General features: G+C 40.1%; 1 protein-coding gene across 4 annotated transcripts in view; it reads right to left on the bottom strand.

Moving 5' to 3' along the window:
* Positions 1-20,798, bottom strand: part of RBMS1 (RNA binding motif single stranded interacting protein 1) — an 89,700-nt gene that overhangs the window by 36,359 nt on the left and 32,543 nt on the right. For all 4 annotated transcript variants that reach the window (XM_077761007.1, XM_077761008.1, XM_077761005.1 and 1 more), the window contains exons 2-3: positions 4,959-5,017; positions 462-553 (exon numbers count right to left, since the gene is read on the bottom strand). In XM_077761007.1, the coding sequence (XP_077617133.1) occupies positions 462-553; positions 4,959-5,017 (151 nt within the window). The remainder of the gene's footprint in view (positions 1-461; positions 554-4,958; positions 5,018-20,798) is intronic.

The raw sequence follows: 20,798 nt of genomic DNA, 5'->3' as shown, positions 1-20,798 counted from the left end.
CAATTCAAGGACCACAAATGGAAAAAAATGCACATAATTATATGAATTTCTGAATAAGTGCACTATAGGTACCAAGTATAACATAACCCAACTTTCCATTTGGGCAGTAAAAAGACTGGGGCATAAATCTCACTTCAACAATATTCTTCATCTGGAATGCTAAAAGTTCATTGGAAACACGCCTTGAGTAAAGTCACTGTAGAACTACTAAAGAGGAGATTTCTAACCCATAAATAAGTGTCTAAAAATCTCTGACTTGTGTACAGCTTCCAAATAGCATCTGTAGCTTCCAGTGTGCTGAAAGTACTACTGAGGCTGTGGGGCCACAGGACAGGTGTCCAGAACTGACCCAGGCTGGCTGAGATGGAAGGAAGATGTTCACAGTAACAGGCAAAGCACCAATGCCAGGCTTTGGAAGCAAAGCTAGTGACCAGAGCAGTGACGTCTGGCTCTCAACTCACCTTTGCCATTTGAGCTTGAACCCCACTAGCCTTCAGGGCCGACACAGCTTTCTGAGCTGCTGCAGGACTGTCAAAGTCGACAAAACCATAACCTGAAATGCAAAACACACTTCGTTATTAAGCCATTGTTTTGTAATAATGTAAAGAGCAAAAAAAATGACTCTATTTGGTTTCCGGTGTGGGTGGCAGAAACGAAACCCTGACGTTCTGACAGGTGTCTGGCACTGACAGCTGCAATGCAGTGTCCTCCTCTGGCTGTCTTTCACCGTCGTGGCTCATGAGCTAGACAAATTTCCCTTCAAAGTCAAAAACAAAACAGAACAGTTTCCCTTTTCTCAGGTGTCCTATACTTACTGGAAGATAAAAAAAAAGACATGTCAGTTAACCAACCAAAGTTAAAAAAAAAAAAAAAGGGAAAAAATAAACTTCAGAGAATTAGCATTTCTAATGGTTTGGCGAGAAAGATGGCACAATCCTACAGAACTTAAGAAATGACAGAAACAAAAATGTTTATTCTATAAACTGTGTCTTATTTTTAACATTTATTTATTGTTGAGAGACAGAAAGAGAGAGACAGAGACAGAGACACAGAGTGCGAGCCAGGTAGGGGCAGAGAGAGAGAGGGAGACACAGAATCCGAAGCAGGCTCCAGGCTCTGAGCTGTCAGCACAGACCCCGATGCTGGGCTCGAACCCATGAACCACTAGACCACGACCTGAGCCGAAGCTGGATGCTTAACTGACTGAACCACTCAGGCACCTCTAAACTGTATATTTCAAATAAATTAAGAATAACCACTGAATACCCCAAATATAAAATAATCTAAGTTTAAGTACTTGATTAAAAATATGATTACTTGGGGCGCCTGGGTGGCTTAGTCGGTTAAGCGTCCGACTTTCGCTTAGGTCATGATCTCGCGGTTCGTGGGTTCGAGCCCCGCGTCGGGCTCTGTGCTGACTGCCAGCTCAGAGCCTGGAGCCTGTTTCGGTCTGTGACTCCCTCTCTCTCTGACCCTCCCCTGCTCACGCTGTCTCTCTCTCTCTCCTAGAAATAAATAATAAAAAAAGATATTAAAAAAAAATATGATTACTTATTTACTTAAAATACACCTCGTGATCCCCCTCCACTTAAAGAAAGGGGTAAAAATGCCTCTAAATATCCAAAAGAGCTGTTTTAGCAGTTCATGCTCTAGAGCCTAAAAACAAAACATAAAAACAAACAAATAACCTCCCAAAAGAGGCTCTGGTTTAAAGCTCATTTATCCATAGCTTTAGAAACATTTTTAATAAGCTGGTCAGCTACTCCTTGGTCACAACATATCAAAAGCAGGAAAATGGGGGTGGGGGTCAGGCTAAGGGTAGGGCTGCCACAAAAGCAGCATGTGGATGGTACTTACCAGTGAAAACTAGCAATAAGCAATAAAAGAGGAAAACTATACAAAGAACAGCACTTAATTCAGTGAAAGAGCAATAGCTCCATTCATTTCACACAATCCAGTGAGTATCACTGTACTAAAATAGGCAATCGCTGATTTTTCACTGTGATCCCTCTTAAGTTATTGAGAAAAAGCTACATTATATTTAACGCACTGCTTAAAAGATCAGGGTAACCAGGCAAAAATACCAACAGAGATTTTACTGGAACTCAAACCTAGTATAAAATAAATTTTAAATGAATAAGAGTATTTTGAAAACCAAAAACACTGTTTGGAGGCTGCACAGAAGAAGAGCCAGTCCTATCATTTACATATCGATATTGTAAAGATAGAATAGACAGTGAAGTCCTAGTGCCAAAACAGACAAACACACAGATCAACAGGCCAAACACAAAGTTTGGAAAAGGCTCAAAGGTCAGCGTGCACTATTAGTACCAAAAATATTGTCTGGTAACAAAACAAGTTATAATGGAACAGAGTAAACCATCAATTATAGAAATAGATGTTGCAGGAGAGCTGAGTTAAAGCTGAATGAAATAAGAAGCAGCTTCCTTCTATTACTTGGAATGGCACTGAACTAAAGCCTAATTTGATTTAGACAGTGGAGAAATAGCCAGGTTGGAAAAAAGAAGAGCTGGCTCAGGGAAAAGCAGAGAATGCTACGCAACTGCCACATCAGAAATTAGGTGCAACACATTCTGAGCTTTTTGTAGAAACCTGTAGTTAATGCTAATATGTATCCCTCCATGGGCATACACACTGGCCCATCCTCTCTCACTACCGCACCTATTTTATTACCAAACACAACTTGAGGAGGCCATAAATGAATACCCAACTACAATGAAATGATGTAACTCCTACTCCTGGATACTTAAGTGTGTCCTCCGCACAATTCTGTTGTTACCAATAAATCACAAGAGATAGACAGTCTCAGTTTTGATGTAACTGTGGTTGAACTTATCACCAGTCAAGTACTCTTAGTATTATTTTATCCGTTATTTTCTTATTAGGAAAAAATCCATAATGGTTGCATGCTAGTTGTTTACATCCTTTTCTAACCACATAGCTGTTTCATAAATATTTGCTTTAAAACAAATGTAACAGGTAGGCAGGCAATCGTGTGCCAATTCCCATTTTCTCTATTATATTACTTTCAAGTAAAATATAAGAGTATGCAAATTTGAGCTACAGGTTCTATGGGTTTCATTATATAAATATGTATAAAGATATATCTGAAGGTGAGATTCACTAAGTAACACAACACCCTCACACTGGGGCCCCAGGGGGAGTTTCCTCAGCTCTCAGACCCAGGAATGTCCTGCTTCCTGGATTTTCCTCCACATTGTAGGGACTGATCCAGGAGAATAGCTATGTTTTCTATTTTTGCTTTGGCTATTAGGAAACACAGGCCATTTCTGTAGTAACCGGAGGTATCCTGCTCTTACTCTTATTTTCTCACTGGTCTGACTTATCCTCACCCATTTTTACTTTGCATTTTGGTTTCCTGGGAATAGGTTCTCATTGGAGAAGAGCGTATAATAAATACACAGGAATTGTCAGTGCAGGGGTGTGGTGAGGAATTCACCCTAACTTAACCGGGGCAGCTTTGCTAATTTTAAACACACTGATCTGCCATGTAAGATTCCTTTTGGGGGGGTGGGGATGGGAGGAAAGATAGGCTAAAGCCATAAAAGCACTTGTCTACTGTGATTTCTCTCTCAGTTTGAAACAAATGTTTGAGATCAGCTTCCTGTTTTATGCCTCCAAGAACTCATTTTGCTCTATAAAACTAAAGATCTTTTTTCCTGTGTCCCCGCTTTCCCAAATCATTTACAAACATGGGAAGTAACACTAACCTTGGCAACTAAATGTAAACATTTCAGTCTACAATTTGACTCCCTCTAGTTTAATTCATTTAAAATATTTATTGAGTACCTCTCTACATAAAGCACTGCTTTATTCACTGTCCCCAGGCAAAACTGTCTTAATGTGCTATGTTGCTTCAACAGGGGCTCAGATACTGGCCACAATAGCTTCTTTACATTTAGGAGCTTTGAAGAAGAGTCAAATACAATGAACCACTTCACGTCTAGATGAAAGGAAATGGCTGGCTTCTAAGGCAAGGCCTTACCATAGGGTTCATTTACATTCTTTCCCTTTCTCAAATGGTGCTAAAGCAAAGCCATCACCACTACTTGAAAAAATAGGGTCTAATTAATGAGGAGATTTGCCTTCTCTGCCTATTCCTGTCAACCTTATTTCAATTCATGGGGTCAGTAGTTAGACTCAAAGTCAGCTGACTCCATTCTTCCCCTTTCCTAGAAATCACATGCCCATTGTTAAGATGCTGGATCATTAAAAGTCAGAGCCGGGGGAGCGTCAGCACTGCCTACTGCCTACTGTAGACGCCTCCTCTCCCAGCTCATGGAGCTGGATGAGCTCATCCTAATTACATGGAAAACTGAAGGTCAGTGCATCAAATTAATGCAGCAGCATATTTCAAAGGGGGGTATGACCTCCCCTCCCTATTACAATTTGGTCAGTGAAAATGGTTCTCTCCTCCCCGCTGCCAATATTGTCAACAGGCATTCAGCACAGAACAATTGGGAGTATTGAAACATGTAATTAAGTACTGCTTAAAACTACTCTATTCTAATTAATAGAGCCAATTTGCACAATATGTAATCTTTTCAGTTCTTTAGTGCAGTCCAATGGTCTTCAGTAAGCAGCTCTAATCTCCTCAGGCTCAGGAAAGAAAAGCTATTTTCTAACTTTACTTCCCTTTTAAAAGTAGAGGCTAAACGCCAAGCAGTACCCTGCACGTTAGCGCCACTAGCATCTGATCTGCGATTCTAGCAAACTGCTAACTGCTTGGGGTTTCCAGCCAAAAGTCGGCCAGGGACAAATGTAAAGACATATGCTGACATTGTGCAAGACAGGAACTGGGTGACACATAAAACTTGCTATTTAATAAAATGGAGGTAGTTTTGAAACCAAAGATCAGGTTAAAAATGCCATCATTTCCCTAAAGCTTTCGTAAATTATCATCCAAGGGAAGATACCTTTGCATTTGTTCGTTGTCTTGTCCAAAATTGCCTTCGTGGAGACTATTTTCCCGTATCTAAAAGTAAAAAGAAAAAAAAAAGGAGAAGTTAAAATCAAGGAACACTTAGTAACATCTAAGCCCAGAGAGCACACACACTTTTCAAACATCTAGAGACTTTAACAGATGAAATGTTCTATACTTAGGGGACAGAAAATGAGACTGCTAAGCTCTAACCTAAAAACAGGGAACAGCTAGGTCTCCTGTTTGAACCTCTGGACTACAGTTTGATGTTGAACTTTGAGGAATCAGGTACTTACCTGACAATCTTGGGACCAAAAAATAATAATAAGTAATAAAATAAAAAAAAAACAAAAAAGAAAAAAGGAATATGAGCTCCATAAAAAGTTTCTTCTAGTAACACTATATGAATACAAAGCCAAATGCAAAGTTACAAAACTACTGAAGTACTATGATCCACAGAGACTTTATAGATTGGCAAGAGGGGGGAACCTGCCTGCATTATATCTACTCCTTTTGGTTTTGCAGACAGCACCACATGGCTCCCATCGTCACGCAAGAGTGNGAAGACTCTGAAAACTATTTATATTTATATAAATAAATATATAAAAATATACAATTATATTCATTAATACCTCTTTTAACTGAGTAATAACAGTTATCCAGTATACACTCTAATGTGTGTGTACACGTGTGTGTATAAGAAATGAACAATCAAGAATATAAAACAGGGGGGGCGCCTGGGTGGCTTAGTCGGTTAAGCGTCCGACTTTCGCTTAGGTCATGATCTCGCGGTTCGTGGGTTCAAGCCCCGCGTCAGGCTCTGTGCTGACTGCCAGCTGAGAGCCTGGAGCCTATTTCAGAGTCTGTATCTCCCTCTCTCTCTGACCCTCCCCTGCTCACGCTGTCTCTCTCTCTCTCCTAGAAATAAATAAAAAAATAAACATAAAAAAAAGAATATAAAACAGGGATTAAGCATGAATTCTATGAGGGTTTGTATAAATGTGTCCAAATTCCTTAATGTACAGTAGACACTGGGGGAAGGAGGGAGAAAATCCAGAATGCACTGCTACTGAAGATGAAATGGCAGCATGGTTTAAATACATGCACTGATCCTGCATCCTTTCATAGTGACTAGACCACAATGTAAGGAACTGCCATCTATGTCTGTCTTCAAAAAACTAAGGGGGGAAAAAAAAAACCTTTGAAAAATAATCCTTAAAAATTATTGGGACTCTAAGAAATGCAAATAACTTTCATACACGTGAAACCTGTGTCCTCCTTTATACATGGTCAATTCTCAGATTTTACTTTCCCCTGTACTGCTTTTAAAATTTCACATTTTCTCTAATATTACTTTCTCATGATTGATCTTGAGGACTAAAAAGTCTCTTAAAAGTTTAGGAAATGAAACATCTGTACAGAGATGCAGCATTTTAACCATTGTGAATATTGTAGGTTTCTAGTTTATGCTTTGAACAAGCTGAAATATTTTTATTGAGAAGAAACTAATGGCTTGAACCGCCTCTTTGCCTCTGTTTATTTTCACTCTGTGTAATCATGTAATCAAATGATTACTAACTAGGCATGAAAGTAAAGATAATTTAAGGTTCAAATGACAATTACATCAAGAGGCAGAATGCTGCACAAACACCTTCAATTCCCTGTAGAGATTCTGAGTATTTATAACAACATTAACACAGGTCACTATGCTTACCAAAAAAAAAAGTTATAATTTAAAAAAATCTGCTAACCATAAAAAATAGGTGATTTAGAGACCACTTTTTTAGCAACCATTTATTTACGTGCTTGATATTTACCAGTGGTCTCTCCTTTTGCTAAAGTTTTAGATGAAAAGATTCTTAGACTGCATTCCTGTCTCATACCTTTCCAAAAGTATGGAAGAAAGTTAGTAGGATTCCAATTTGGGATAAGGGGATTGAAAGTCACAGAGATTAAGAGACTTTGCCTGAGGTCACAGAGTTCAGGGTCTTTTGTAAACCACACAGAAGAAAGGAAATTTAGGGAAGGTCAGGGGCTGGCCTTGTACTTTTCTGGTCATGCTCTCCACACTAATGATGGGCAAGAAAGAGAGAAGTTGGGAGTAGGAAAAAAGAAAAGACTCTGGTCGTACTGGTACTCAATCCATGCCACGCTCTCTTCAGGTTTCTGTTCTCTTTGGTCTCTTTGCTACTTTGATGTTATTCCTCACTTCCCCATCTATGTAACCCACACCTCCTCTGCTCTGAGCTCTCTCTCCAAATCTCATTCTACATTTCTGGGTACTCTTTTCATTCTTCTTTGTCCATTCAGCCTCCTCTTCTCCCTCCTTAACCAAGTTACTCTCATCTCAACCCTTCCACTGCCTAGGAAATTCATCCAATGCTATGGTGTTATTTAATGCATCTTCTCTGATGGCCTGCTTCTTATTCTGGAGTTGCTGTTGTTGTTGTTGTTTTATTCCACCAAAACTTTAGTTTTTGTCACCTCCTCTTTCAACTTAATATCTCAGTTAAGATATTAAGATACCTAAATATCTCATGTAATGTCACCCAATGCCCACTATTTTCTAAGTCCCATCCCCAAAGAGCCCCCAACACATCTTCCCTGTCTTTTCCATTCAATAGTGCTATTTCACTCCCAATCTCCACCAAGCTCGAGATCTTCCAGACGCCATCAACTCAGCCATTCCTGAGTCCAGACAGCAGTAACTCTTCTGAGTTGTCTCTGATAATGTTTCTAATATTCATCCTTCCCCTTCACTGTGTCTAAAGCCAAGCAAAAAATACACAATAGTTCTTGCCTTGCCTCTAGTCTCTGCTGCTTGCAACCCTGTCTACTGCTTTTATATACCTTACACATCATTTTAAACATGTCTCTCTCAACCCACCATTATCCCATTCTACCCATGCTTGAACCTGAAGAATCTATTCAAACATTATCTCTTCCATGAACCCATCCCTAATCTCATCCAAATCCGTTGTGATTTTATAAGAAACCAGAGAGGGGATTGCATGTACTCAGTTCCTACTTATGTTCTAGGCACTGTGCCAGGGACTTTGTATGCATGATCTTATTTAATTAACTTTGCAACGATCTTATGAGGTAGGTGCTATTATTCCCATTTTTGCAAATGGGAAAACAAAAGCTCATATAAATTTTAAGCCTAAGATCTCACCTAATACCCCAAAGCTTCAATGAATTGTGTTTCATTTTTCACTGCAATGTATTCATGAAATAATTCTGACAAACAAGGTTTCCTTTATACACCGAGCGTACGAAAGGAGAGGAACCAAGTGGATGGATGGTATCAAGGTATGGGAGTAGATTTACTTTTCAAGCCAAAGCAGAGCTTCTGTTTGTGTTAAACACAAGAAATAAACATGTGGTTCATGGTTGAAAGAGGGACTGGGTGGGAGGGGGGGGTAGAGGAGAAGAGATATTTCTGAAATGTATCAGTTTTGCTTTCTATTGCGGTTTTTACCATGATTTGTGGGTTAAGCCTGAAAGACTGTGACTTCTCAGAAAGGCAGAAAGCAGTTTCCACTCTGTGCTGCTATTATTCCATACTGCCTCCCGGCACTGCAGTGGATCAGTGGACTGCTTATATGGAGTTACCTGAGGGGTGCAGAATGGTCTACCTCTCACAGGCTGTCTTCTCTTGGAGGCTGTCCACTCAGCTAGACCTCCCACAGCACCAGAACTATCTCACTAAAATAACCGGGCTGGAAGATGTCACATTTTCAATCACTCAGGCCCTGGCTAAGGCAGCTTCTCAGTGGGTAATGATGTCACCATGTTGTGGAGATGGAGTACAGAACAAGCAGTTCTGATGACAGGAAGAAGGATCTAGAACGTGGGGATGAACCGTCTATCAAACGGCACCTCGAGGAACAGGAAAAGAGTAGCAAGGCTTCAGAGGAGTCATCACATCCCGCTACTGGTTCTGTTTGCAAAAGGATTTAACAATGTGGGGTAAGGGATGGGGGGGGGGGCGCGTTACAGCTGATTAACATTTAGTGTGAGTCTGTTGGTGATCATCAGGGCCTAGGAGTAAAAAATTCATAAAGCAACTTATTCACCTACCCTTGTTCCAATATACATTTTGTTTTAAAAAGTAAGTAGGGGCGCCTGGGTGACTCAGTTTCTTAAGGGTTCGACTGGTGATCTCGGCTCAGGTCATGATCTCATGGTTTGTGAGTTCGAGTCCGGCTTTGGCCTCTGCACTGACAGCATGGAACCTGCTTGGGATTCTCTCTCTCCCCCTCTCTCTGTCCCTTCCTCACTCCTCCTGCAAGCCCTCATGCTCTTGCTCTCTCTCAATTAATAAACTTAAAAAAAAAAACCCAACTCATTAAATAATAGGGACATGTTGGGAAAAACAGGCCTCTTGACCGGCAGATTTCACATTCTAATGACACCAAGGGGAAGAGAGCAAGGTGTCGACTTTTATGGGGAAAATGTGAATATGAAGATTCTTTGAGTTTTCACCAGCTTCAAAGTAACATAAGGCTCAGACCACAGCCCTGGCTACCCAGAATATAATATTCTTTGCTAAGAGTAGATAATCCACTCCAGAGGAAGCAAAAGGATAAAGAGTCATTAGGAGATGTGACTACAGAGTCATTAGAATTTCAAAGGGAGAGGATAACAAGACTCACATTTAAACCTATTGGCTCAAGTGAACTTGGCTGATAAAACCTGCTGATCATCTACCAACATTTCTTCTGCTTGTATCACAGCTTTAGACGTTTCTCCCCCATTTCCTTTTAAATTTCTTTCATTTCAGTAAGTTTCAGTCTGTACTTAGTAAATAAAACTTCATTTTCTCCTCCACCTCCATCACTTAGTCCCTCCTAAATGCTACCTTTTTATTAATTCACCTTAATTACAGAAGAAATGCATACTTGTAATTAGAAGATGCAGAAAGGTAGGTTGAAATATTAAAATCACTGGAAGTCCTGGGTAGGAATGTTAAAACACATTAGTGCCTATCTGTAGACTTCATCTAATGTGTGTGCACACATGGAACACACGCGTGTGCACAAGTGTGTGCACAAACTCCTGTACTAGGGAACTCGTGGCTTTTACAAGTGCAGGCTCTGGAAACTGGAGTCCAACCCACCCATTGCCAACAGATGGCGACAGTGGTTGACAAGTTATTTTAACACTGGTCATTCATTCCAGTTGTAAATTCATTTAGGGCACCACAGGGTTATGTGCAGTGTTTGAGTTTTGAAATATTTTATGAACGTTATTAAACATGAAAAAACAATGAACATGCAGAAACCAACAGTAAGACAAAGTATAAACTTATAATGTAAACAAAAAAATATATTTTAAGCTTGACAAAGCCCTGATATTGCCCCTGTACAGAAGATGACTGGTTTTTGTTTATTTTTTAAATTTTTTAAAATTTTAAGATAGAGAGAAAGAGGGAGCATTTGGGTGAACAGAGGAGAGGGGCAAAGGGAGAGAGGATCCCAAGCAAGGATTCTGCACTAGTAGTGCGGAGCCTGATGCAGGACTCGATCCCCTGACCTCAGGATCATAACCTGAACTGAAATCAGGAGTTGGATGCTCACCCAACTGAGCCACCCTGGCTCCCCATGGGTTTTGTTTGTTTTAATAGCTGAACTGCCAGTGAAGGACAAACTGAGTATGCATCCTGTGAGATTCTGTGTCTGTGCAAAGGACAATAATCAGCAAGAAGGAAGGACAGGGAACTGAATGATTTATTGTATATGACTATCAGTTCAACATCAATACTGGACAGTATGACCTAATGTGTTAATTCAGGAGAATAATAAAAGTAATAGCTTACATTTATACAGCTTTTATTTTATGCCAGGCACTATTCTAAGTGTTGTAAGTCATTTTAATCCTAACAACCATTTTTGGAGTAGGTAAGGGATTTTTCCCGGCTTTGAGGATGTGAAACTAAGGAGCAGAGCGCATGGGACCTAGTAAAGGTTTGCAGAGCCAGGAAGTGGCAAAGATGAGACACTGGAAGTTTGCTCTGGACAACCATGCTGACAGCTGCAGAAACTGGTTACCAACCACAGGCTGTTCCATTGGTCCAAAGCAACTCCCATCTTGAATCTGCACGGCTCCAAATGAGTGAGAGGATGAGGGCGACTCTACGTGCAAAGGTTTCCAGGACAGATGCTGATAATATTAAGAAGGGAATCTGAGATAAAATAGAAACATTGTTCTACTTGGAATAAAATGCCCAACAGAGCATATCTATTATTGGAAAGGAGGCATGACTGGCTTTAAAGCTTAAAAGGAATAACTCGTGTATCTACCGGGTAAGAATGGATTTGGGACTATAAGCTAAAACTCTTCTTGTCATTTTGGAGTTTTGAGGGAAAAGGAAAAAAAATGCACACACAAAAACACCCACATAGAAATGATACCATATATGTTGTTTTCTACCTTGCTCTTTTCAGTGCTTTATTTTTTCAGTGGCTTCCCAGGAAAAGAGGATTTCTTAAAATTTATCTCTTCGAACAATGGGTTGAATAGAGGAAGGAAAAAAAAGTATTAAATAACACTCATTTTGCTAATTGAGAAGTTTGTTGGAGAATAAAATAAGAAAGGATTCAGAATAACATGGATAACATATCTATGGATATATGTTATATATATATGTTATTCTGAATCCTCACTACCTTGAATAACTCAGCTGGTTACGTTTTATTTACTTGGTATTGAAAGTGGTAAACATTTGAAGATGAGATTTAAGACATGTATCATTTTAAAATTAGGCAACCAATATCAAACAAATTTTATATGACTTTACCTTTTTAGCACTGAAGATTTTGTTTATTTATTTTTGAGAGAGAGTGCGAGCGGTGTGGGGAGAGGGGAGTAGAGAGAGAGAGAGGGAGAAAGAATCCCAAGGAAGCAGGCTCTGCACTGTCAGCAAGGAGCCCAAAGCGGGGTTTGAACTCCCAAACTGTGAGATCATGACCTGAGCTAAAATCAAAAGTCATATGCTCAACCGACTGAGCCACCCAGGTGTCCCAGCACTGAAAGATTTTCAGTGTTTCTGCAAGATTCTTCTAAGATCTAAAAGTATGAAAGGTATAGAAAACTGTTCTACCTTTTACTTCAGTTGTTTTGGCTTAGCTCTTACCATTCCTTAATAGTTCCTTCTACTTGTGTTGTAGAGCTGGGTGTGCCTTTGTGAATAAATGATTTCTGGTAACAGGACAGAACAGAAAGTTTTGTCTTATGCAGCTGAAATTAGAGCCAGGGTTTGAAGGAGGTAAAATGCCTGGCAAGGGAAAGCTGCTACAAGCCCTAAAGGTCAGGAATAAACCTGGTGCTGAAGGTGAACGGAACACAGGAAGAACAAGAACAGTCAAGAAAGAGATCAGACCAAGAAACCAACCCACAAATATTTATAGGATGTCTTTGGCATGCCCTTCACCATATAAGACCTATGAAAAATATACACAACGCCATTCTTGTCATCAAAAGGGGGACAATCTGTTGGTGGATGTTAGAGAAATTTTAATATTAAAAAAGAACTAAGAAAACTTGAGGTGTTGTCTGGTGGATGCTAAGTCAAGGAGGCCTAAAACACAGGATAAAGGTCCAGTTCATGAAGAAAGACTTTGGGGAATGCAGAAATTCAGGTGGGCTAGGGAGGACAATAAATAGAAAAACCTGTCTAATGCAACCTGTGTTGGGGGAGTAAGGGAGGCTAAGTCTGCAAAGGTCCTATAGGACCTTGAGTTCCAGAAAAAGGAGTCAAGGAACAGGATGTGGCTGGAGGTTTTGCAACTACACTGTGATATGATGAAAGCAAGAGTTTAGTAAGATTAATGAAAATCTTATGGCTAGGATTAGCAGAGAGAGATGCCACGTTGTATTTTGTTGTTTTTGTTTTTGCTCTTTGTAGTCAAGCAATAACACTCAAGTTCAAGAAATTAAAATAGAGAGATCACAGCAGCTAGGAGATGACTGGGATGGTTCCAAAGACAGAGGACTTTTATGAACTAGCCTAGATGCCTAACTTGACAGCTGAGAAGAATCATCCATGGTGTCCGTGCTACGGAAAGCTGGTGGCTTGTCTCTGTGGATGCAGAGAAGAGGGAGAAAAAGAGCCACTGTGGCTCACTTTTCCGCATTGTCCTGGAAAGGATGGGGGCTCCAGCCCTGTCCCAGACCTAGAGCTTGAGAAGAGATGATCTGGCAGAAGCTCTGACCATCCCCAAGCAGTCTATCCCTCTGGTGGAGAATAAATTCCAGCAGCTCTGGGACAAAGTAGCACATTTTTCAAGAGAAAATATACACACCTGCAGACAGGATTTTTCATAACACTGACATTTTAAGATAAACATACCCTTTCAGAATACAAATAAAATTGGCAAGTTGCACCCAGATTTTGAGGTTTGTAACCCCTTCTGACTAATTTTAGAGCCATGCCTGCTCATCTGCCTTTTCAACATTCCTGGGTGGCACAGCTAATGTATTATAATTGCCACACAAAAGTAACCATTGAGTCTATTTATTGCATATATGGCCTGGACTAAATAATTCATAGAGAATGGACATTAAAACTATCTCATCAGAAATGGCTAAGATGCATTTTTGCCATATTCTATGAAAAAATTATCCCTCTCTTCTAAATAAAAAGCACACTATAAAGCATTTGATTTATTACACAGATTTGCTATTATAGTTTAGTATCAAGTCTATTATGATCTGCAATCAAGGTAAAGTAGCTTTATACTATTTTATGGTCTTTTAAGAGCACACAGCATGCAAAGCATCATTTATAATATCTTATGACGATATTTTTGCCACAAATCACTGTAGTACAGCACTTAGGGATGCAGTCACAGACCTACATTAGTGCTCCCGAGTACTAATATTTCAGAGGAAAATAAAACTCACTGAGAACGGAACCCAGAATTTTACATGTAAAATGGAGATTATCTGTCATAAAAAGAATCCCTAAGAGTCTCAAACACTGATCAGTGTAATTTTTAAAACAAAGACAACTTGGTTATAGAAAGTGGCCTTTTATTTCTGAACTGAATTTATGCACTGACAATGACAGAGCACTTAAAAAACTCTCTTCCTCTCCCACCCAAACCTATAATGTATTTTCTTTGCTTTGACAATCTCACTTTCATGTTTACTTCACGTTACTGTATGGTAACGAAGACAGTACTGTAGCAGAACAAAGACAGATTTGCAACCAGAGAGGCCCACGCTCAAGTGATCCTTTGGTCAATGACCAGCTCTGGTGTAGCAGCTGTCTGGCCTCGGTGGCCCCACCCACACAGCAGAAGGATAACATCTAACCTCACAGGACCACTGCTCAGGGGCTGGCACAGGGCCTGACACCTAACAGATACTCAATAACGAATGAATGCTGTCCTCTTCTCTCAACACACTCTAAATAACGGCACTTCTGATGCTCACCACTTGACAGCACTAAGCTAGACTCCCTCCTTATCTTCATTTTGACATGATCCTGGGTTTAAAAAATGTTGAGAAAATGTAGACCTACCATTTTTATGGTTACTTTTCGGCATGGTTATTTGCATAATGTAGCCACTCAATATATACTGGCTGAATAAGTGAAATATAAACATGTAATATGAATTGTTTTCCCCTGAAAGTGTTTGGTGTGGGGAACTGAAGAAGGTTGGCAGCAGTAAGAAGGGAAATACTACATTTTGCCTTGGAAAGTGAACACGACCTTGTATTTTATTCCAATTTAGCTTATAAGAACACCAAGGAGGGAACCGAGGTAATTTAACAGTTTAACACTGCAAGTAAATATTAGCACCAAAAAGAAAACTGTAAAATGTTAGGAGGGGGAAAGACCCAAAAACCTAAGAGTTTTTGTCCCTAGGTTGTTTTTCATGTTATCTCTAAATCTGATGCTCTTTTAAAGAGAAATCAAAACTAGAAATCCTTCAGACACATACACAGTACTGAAGAACTATGTCAGAGTCTGTAGAAACTGAATGCATTGAACTCCAACACTGAAAAACATTAATGACTGCTTCATTCAAAACAAGAAGAGCGTGACAGAGACTAAAAGTAAACATACTCTCTGAAGGAAAACAGAGTTATCTAAAACTATTAAAACAGAGTGTGAAAATTACCTAGAAATTTCTTTTGATTCTGATACAAGCAAAAGAGGCAAGAGTCAAATTGGACATTCCCTAGACTGAACACTAATGTTGGATTTTATCCAAAACACAGCACCAGTATATTGATTTTCAAATGCAGTCAGTCCCTCCTTTCCTAAAGTAATACATCTTGACTGCCCCCATGACCTTGAAAAGCCAGTCTGAAGAACAGACTGAAAAGGAAAATGATATTTTACTCATTTTTAGCTCTAAGAAATCTGGGGATACAATGTAAGTGCCTCACTAGTATACACTTGGACGATACAAGCAAGAGAATCCTAACATACTCTGCCAAAACAGTTGACGTTTCTAAACTTAGGTATTTCATTCAAGGGTCACTTGTGACCGTGGTCATGGCTCTGAGTGGATCTGATGGAAAAGGCATACTGGTTTCTCCCACACTGGTGTCCTACTGGTTTGCCTGTGAAAAAGAACTGTCCTTCGACACTACTGAAGATAAGCGGTCATTCCAGAGACAGAGTAGTATGGTTCTGAGAGTTTACAAGTTTAACATTTAAGAAAATCGGAGAGGAATCATGTGTATGTAAAAGACTGAAACTAAGGAGAACCAAATGCTGTAAATTATTTCAGTATCAGTTTCACATAATTACCATATCCCAAATGAAAAGACTATACCTCACTCTCAAGATGGCTGGAATTCACTGCATTTTCCAGAAGACATTCTCATTCTCCTTTACAAGTAAGGGGGCTGTGAATGAAGGCGGGGACTGTTTACATGACTTAGTAACAATTTTCCCATCTTGGTTGTTTTGAGAAATCTTGCACAATAGGAGAGGTGCTAATAGGGGAAAATGCCATTCAGATTCTCTAAAAGAACAAAACTAGATTCAAGAAATGAAGGCAAATACTGATCTGAAGCAAAATTCCAGAGTGGATTAGTAAATGGAGGGTTAGAGAGACTTGTGAAAAGAACAAACACCAGTGAAGTCCTGAGGAGCAATTCATACACATTCAAGTTTGGTTCTTTCTCCTTTGGGGAGTGCTAAGGGAGAAAGGGCTGCTTGGGAATGTACATAGTATATTTCGACTTGAGCTAAATAAAAATCACTCTTCGCTCAAGGAACTAGATGAGGACACCTGGGAAGAGAAATTTGGTTTGGATGAGTGGGTAGGTAACGGGTTAAACAAGTGTCTGGGCTGAAGTCGGCTGGCCAGCGATTGCAGCATGGAGGGCAGGCTCTAGTGCTGTGCCACACGGCTCTGTTCCTGGCAGTACTTTTTCAATACTGAAGCAATTACATAAATCAGGTAACTGATAGCACACTAATTACATACATACGTGTTCCAAAGCTGTCAGGGGAGGATGGTGGATGTAAGATGTCAAAATTAATACTTTGAAAATGTTTTAATAGGCTAGAAGAATCTTTGGCCAAAGCCAACACTATAATATTTAACAGAGAAAAGTCAGTCATTTACATATGACTTATTCCAAGGGTGGGAGGGAATCAACTGCATAAACTTAGGTAAAGCTGTAGCTTATTTGCATGAAAATACCTGATTTTTTTTTTATTAGGAACAAACAGATTCAAGTTCTCTGAATAAAACAGATTTAGGTTGCACTGAGAAAAATATGTGATCCTGATCATAATGAGAAATTATGCTTTTGGGCCTCTTTGCTCACCAATCCCCAAACCTCACCATTATGGGTTGAACTGTGTCTCCCCAAAGATGTCCTAGGCTCCAGTACCTGTGAATATGATCTTATTTGGAAATAGGGTCTCTGCAGATATAATCAAGCTAAGAGGAGGTCATTATTAGGGCAGGCCCTCATCCAATGTGACAGGTGTCCTTAGAAGAGGGAAATTTGGATTCAGAGACACAAAGAGATGCTGTATGATGAAAGGTGAGGAATTGAGCTACAAGCCAGGAATACTAAGGATTGGTGGCAAGCCACCAGAAACTAGGAAGAGACAAGGAGGGATTCTCCCTTACAAGATTCAGAGGGAATATGGCTCTGCTGACACCTTAATTTTGGACTTCTGGCCTCCTGAACAGTGAAACAGTAGTTTTGTTCGTATAAAGCCCACGGCAGAGCGTCCTCAGTGCGTCTTGTGCGGCAGTCGGCATGCTGCTGCACGGCCAGCACGTCTGCGTCCCCGTTAGATGTGCACCTTGGGACTGCTTCCCTTCGTGTATCAGGCCGCGGAAGAGTCAACAGTCAAAATTCAGAATGGGTGGAGGAATAAATAAATGAGTAACAACAGCCTGCTTTCAGGGAGGGTTTTCTAGTCGAACGTATTTGTTCTAAACCTCTCTTCCTAGTCTGAGCGTTTTCAGAAGAGAATGAGCACAATAGACAAATGTCCAGAAATCACATCCTCTGAGGCAGGGATAGCTGAGGGCCTTATAGATGCCTACCTGGAAAGGGAGACTACATATAAAAAAGGCCTTTTCTAAACACAGCGTAGAGAGCTTGCGGCCACTAGCAGTGCGTAAGCAGAGCTGGGGACAGGCTGGGTCAGCAACGCTGTTGCACAGAAGGCTTTCACAAAAACTGACCTAGGAAGAGATGATCACCAGCACTAAACAGAAAAATAAGTGCAGTGATTTTTTTTTCCAAAAGTTAAATTTATTCAAAGATTATGTATTTCTCACATTTCTAGTTTTAAAATGGCCTTTCTTTTAATGAAATAGTGGTGAAGAGTGGTGGTCATTTCAGTTTATGTCCTTTTGGACGAAATATAATCTTAACTCTGCACCGGATCTCTAACCCTAATTATTTCTGTTTGATATACTGGTCCTTAAAATCCAAAAACCTGGGGCGCCTGGGTGGCTCAGTCGGTTAAGTGCCTGATTTTTTATTTTTGGCTCATGTCATAATCCCATGGTCCATGAGACTGAGCCCTGCATTGGGCTCTGTGTTGATAGTGCAGAGCCTACTTAGTATTCTTCCCTTCCTCCCTCTCTCTCTCAGTCCCTCCCACTCTCAAGATAAATAAATACTTTTTTAAAAATCCAAAAACCTGGGGGACCGCTAAAACATTGTGGATTGGGGAGCAGGAGGCTGGTATCCCTGCTCTGGAAAGGGGACTGGTCTGCATGATTAAGAAGATTAATGTCAGTAAGAATAATGGTTATGTGGACAGAATCACTGGGTAAAAGAATAATGGCAAAAACATCTATTAAAAAACCCACACTTCACAGCATTCCACTTATTTTAAGTTATAAACTGGGACAAAAACAGCCCAATAAAATTCTGTAAAATTATACAGGGATTGACCGTGCTCCCAATAAAAATATACCCGAGGGAAAAAAATGAGACAAGCGGAGAAGGCCTGTGGTTAGCTTCCCTCTTTCCAGTTTTCTCCAGGACGCAACTGAAGTGGGTAGTATTACCAGCAATGATGCCTCCTTATACCTCCTGAACTATCCTGCTGAATCAGCAGAGAACAACCCTCACTCCCCGGATTTCCTGCTTTGCTCAGGGCTTACTTTACCTTGAATGCTTCAACAGTCAAGGTAAAACAGGTTCCGAATGTAAATGTAGTATTTTGTACTTAATCTTTAGAAAGGCCCTGTGGAATCTGCTAGGAGACAATCCTGAGAACCCAAATCCTAGTGATACTAGAAAGTCGCTGAAGACGAGTCAAAGGAAGTGACCAGAAAGTCTCACTACATAACACAGTTTTAACACAGCGTACACACACACACTTCTTTTCAGGTGAATGTAAAGTTCACTCACCCCAAATGCCATCCCAGGCGCTAGTGGGTGGAGATGGGGATGGGGGGTAGGAGAGGTGGCCTTTCTTTGAGCTTGAGTTGAAAGTGAAACATAGGGATATGACATGATTATCTCTCCTGTGCTTATCTGAAAAACTCATATTACATTTAATCTATAGGATGACCCTAATAATAATAATTCCCACTCTCTTGTAAAGGACATGGCACTGTTTTAGAATGCAGGTAAAATAAAATACAAAGTCTTAAGTGAAAGTGAAGTGCTCTTTCTCATTACTTAACTGTTAAGAGCTCAGCTTAACAAAGTATTTGTTTTTCTTTTACCTGGGTCAGCCCCCACCAAGCCAGCATCTGTTCCAAACTGTATCTGAGGAAGGTGTTAATTGTCCCCCTCACACCCGGGCCTACACTGGGCACACTGATTGCTCCATGCCCCTGATTGTTTCCACTACAACACCCTAACTCCCAAAGAAATCAGGAAATGTCTTTAAGCTGCAGCTTGCTTCCTAGATCTGACTCTAAGCCCTTACACTTCAAAGGGCTTCCAAAACGTACACTCCATTTTCAGAAGCAACGGGACAGGAATGAAGGGCGAGTGAAGTAGGGGATGGGTGGTGGGAAGGAAACAAGCACTTTTCGGTCTACTAAATGAAAAATTACACTTCCTTCTAGTTGCAGAACATGCAACTCAAAGAGATACCCGATTACAGAAATCAGAGAAAAGTTGCCATGGGAATTCAGAAGACAATAACCAACTGGTATTTTTTAAAACCAACAAGTACTTCAGAGACATGTGAAACCATGCAACTCTTATACATGAGCCTTGAATGATACACCTTAAGGAAAACAGAGACAGAGTGCATTCATTTTAAATAGACAAAAACTTGAGGGGTACGCCACCTACTCTAGTACCATGTATAATCAGATGCCCGCATTTGTAAGTCCATTCTGGCAAGAATAATTTTTAACACCCAGTTCTATAAATATTTTCATGTTTCAATGAGAATGACTACTCTGAATTGCTACTCAGAGAGTATCTGCTGCAGTACCTGAAGATTTCCATTTTTCTCTGACATTGTTTTACCTATGGAGATTTTGCGGAAAAGGAGAGTAAGATGTGGCAACGCCCACTAGGTCCTCAACAAGTTACTCTTGAGTAAGCAAATGCGCTAATAGATGGGGAATCTGTATGTCTACCAAGTACACGACAAACAAGTAGGCAGTTAAGAAATAGGAGAGAAGTCTTTGATTTTTATGATAAATGCTCTATAAAGAACTGTCACATTTGCTATGTTACAAGGACTTTCACACATACCTTGTCCAAGCCTCGTGACGACCTGGCACAGGAGATTAGTCCCGTTCTCCGGAGGAAAGGAACTGAGACTGGGGAAGAAAGGGGAATGGCTTTCCACTGCATGGCAGAGAAGTGAACTGGAGAAGGAAGTCAGGTTATTTGGTAGGTGCTCAGTGAGAAGAATGAGTCTGAATCAGGTTCTTCCTGAAGCTCACTGAATAGCCACTTCCCAGAGACACTGTGCTTTAAAGAAACTTGGCTAAACGGGAAGAGATCGTCACTACAGCCAAGACTGGACCAGTGCCATGAAGATTGTGTTGGGCCAAGGAAATAACGCAACACAATCCTCTTCTTTAGGAAAACGAAACCAAAACATTAAGGCCAAAACCCATCTATTTAAAAGTCACCATTTTAGGCTAAGTTTAAAGCACAAGTTTTAAGTTTACTTTTATCAGTAGAGACTGGAGACAATTTGGGGGAAACAAACAAAAAAAATTCCAATGTATACTAAGACTTTATCTTGAAATGGGGGGGATAAAGGAAAAAAAAAGGTCAAAGCTCTTCAGCTAATCGCGTAACAAAAAGCAAAATGATGAGGATTAAAACTTATTATAACCCACAGTGCAGAAGACAGAAAAAGACATTTAGAATCTAAAGAGTATGTTTTAGACATTTGTGTTTA

The sequence above is a fragment of the Crocuta crocuta genome, unplaced genomic scaffold (assembly GCF_008692635.1).
Source record: "Crocuta crocuta isolate KB4526 unplaced genomic scaffold, BGI_CrCroc_1.0 scaffold153, whole genome shotgun sequence".
Taxonomy (NCBI): domain Eukaryota; kingdom Metazoa; phylum Chordata; class Mammalia; order Carnivora; family Hyaenidae; genus Crocuta; species Crocuta crocuta.
This window is presented reverse-complemented; position numbering and strand designations above follow the sequence as displayed.